This window comes from Pteropus vampyrus, unplaced genomic scaffold (assembly GCF_000151845.1).
Source record: "Pteropus vampyrus isolate Shadow unplaced genomic scaffold, Pvam_2.0 Scaffold227, whole genome shotgun sequence".
NCBI classification, from domain to species: domain Eukaryota; kingdom Metazoa; phylum Chordata; class Mammalia; order Chiroptera; family Pteropodidae; genus Pteropus; species Pteropus vampyrus.
The window spans coordinates 1,668,425-1,670,227 of NW_011889008.1; the positions used below are offsets into that span (position 1 = coordinate 1,668,425).

Consider the following 1,803-nt stretch of genomic DNA (forward strand, 5'->3'; position numbering starts at 1 on the left):
CTAGATGAGACAGAGCGATTCCTTAAAAACAATCTGCAAAAACTTATGAAGAAAAAACAGACAATTGGAATAAGCCTATATGGATTAAAGAAATTAAATCAATAATTAAGCTTACAAAGCATGAGGCCCAGATGGGTTCACTGGTGAATTCTACCAAACATTTAAGGACGAAATTATACCAATTCTCTATAGTCGTGGAGGAAATATATCCTAACTCGTTCTCTGAGACCAGAATTACCCTAATACCAAAATCAGACAAAAACATTCTAAGAAAGCTACAGACCAATATCTCTCAAGAACATATAGTTGCGAAAATCCTCAGCGAAATGTTAGCAAACCAAATCCAATAATGTATAGAGAAAATTAGACCCACAACCAAAAAGAATTATCCCAAGTATGCAAGACTGGTTCAACATTCAAAAACTCAATTAAGCCAGCACATAAACAGACTAAAAGGAAATAAAAAAAGAAATCACATTGTCATATTAATAGACAAAGAAAAAACACTTAACAAAATGCAACACCCATTAATGGTAAAAACTGTCAGTAAACTCGGAACAGAGGGACTTCCTCAGCTCGATAAGGAATATCTACAGAAGCCTCCAGCTAACATGGTACTGAATGGTGAGACGCATGAAGCCTTCCCACGAAGACCAGGTGCAAGTTCATCTCCTCTCGCCCCTTTCAACATCACTCTGGGAGTGCGGCTAATGCCATGAGACCAGAAAAGGAAAGGATAGGTATAGGGATTGGGAAGGAAAGAACAGAACTGCCTGTTCACAGGTGACACGATCGTCTCTTAGCAAACCCAAAAGAGTCAACAAAACCCCTGGAACCAACGGGGATACGAGGTTAATACACAGAATCAACTGTTTTGCTACATACCAGCCATGAACAAGCGGCATGTGAAATTAAAGACATAATACCATTGGCACTACCCCCAAATGAAACACTTAGGTATAAATCTAACAAGATACGTACAAGGCCTATGCAGGGAAATGACGGAACTCTGATGAATGAAAGCAAAGAAGAACTGAATAAGGTTTCTGTGCACCAAATTTGTTTCTGCCCCGGAATTTGAAATTCTGGCAGTCGATGTTTAATTCGTTCTCCATAAACCCAAATGCATTAGGACTAAAAAGGGACAGCGGACAGTTACCTGGTGGAACGTTTTGGAGTCGTTCCTATTTTAGTGATAAAGCTGAAAAAAAACGACCAGGCACAGGAGTTTTTTCTGTTGCAAAATGTGGGCGGGCGGGTCGCCGAGGGGGCGGGGGGTGGCGGGCAGGCGCTCACCTTGTTGAAGACCCAGATCTCCCCGTTGACGGTGGGCCGGGGCACCCCGTGGCCGTTGTAGTGGAAGAGGACCCGCTCCTCCTTGGCATTCCGGCGCAGGGACGTGCACAGCTTCTTCACTTCGTCCACGGTCGGATCGAGGCTCTGCTTGTACCGGGCCTGTGGCAGGAGAAATGGGTGAGAGACTGGTGCTGGGCCTGCGGGGACGCCTGGCCCACGTGTGCACTCCGTCCTCAGCGCCGCGTCCGCCTTGCCCAGCTGCGTGACCCGGGACAAGCGACCCCGAGTCTCGTCGTGTATGAAACTGGGATGAGAACTGCTTCACGTGGTGGTCGGGAAAATTCACTCACTCAACGAGCATTGTTTGAGAAGCCCCATGAAGACCACACGAGATAAAGGGCAGCCTGCCACATGCCACGCAAAGGAAACGGGCTGCGCTTGGCACGAAAAGAGCTCTCAGAAGCCCCGCGTCCTTCTGAAAACACAACCTGGAACATGGAAGAGACA

General features: G+C 46.4%; 1 protein-coding gene across 1 annotated transcript in view; it reads right to left on the reverse strand.

The window, feature by feature from the left end:
• Positions 1-1,803, reverse strand: part of RPTOR (regulatory associated protein of MTOR complex 1) — a 227,815-nt gene that overhangs the window by 135,008 nt on the left and 91,004 nt on the right. The window contains exon 4 of the mRNA XM_023519631.1: positions 1,297-1,455. Coding sequence (XP_023375399.1) covers positions 1,297-1,455 — 159 coding nt within the window. The remainder of the gene's footprint in view (positions 1-1,296; positions 1,456-1,803) is intronic.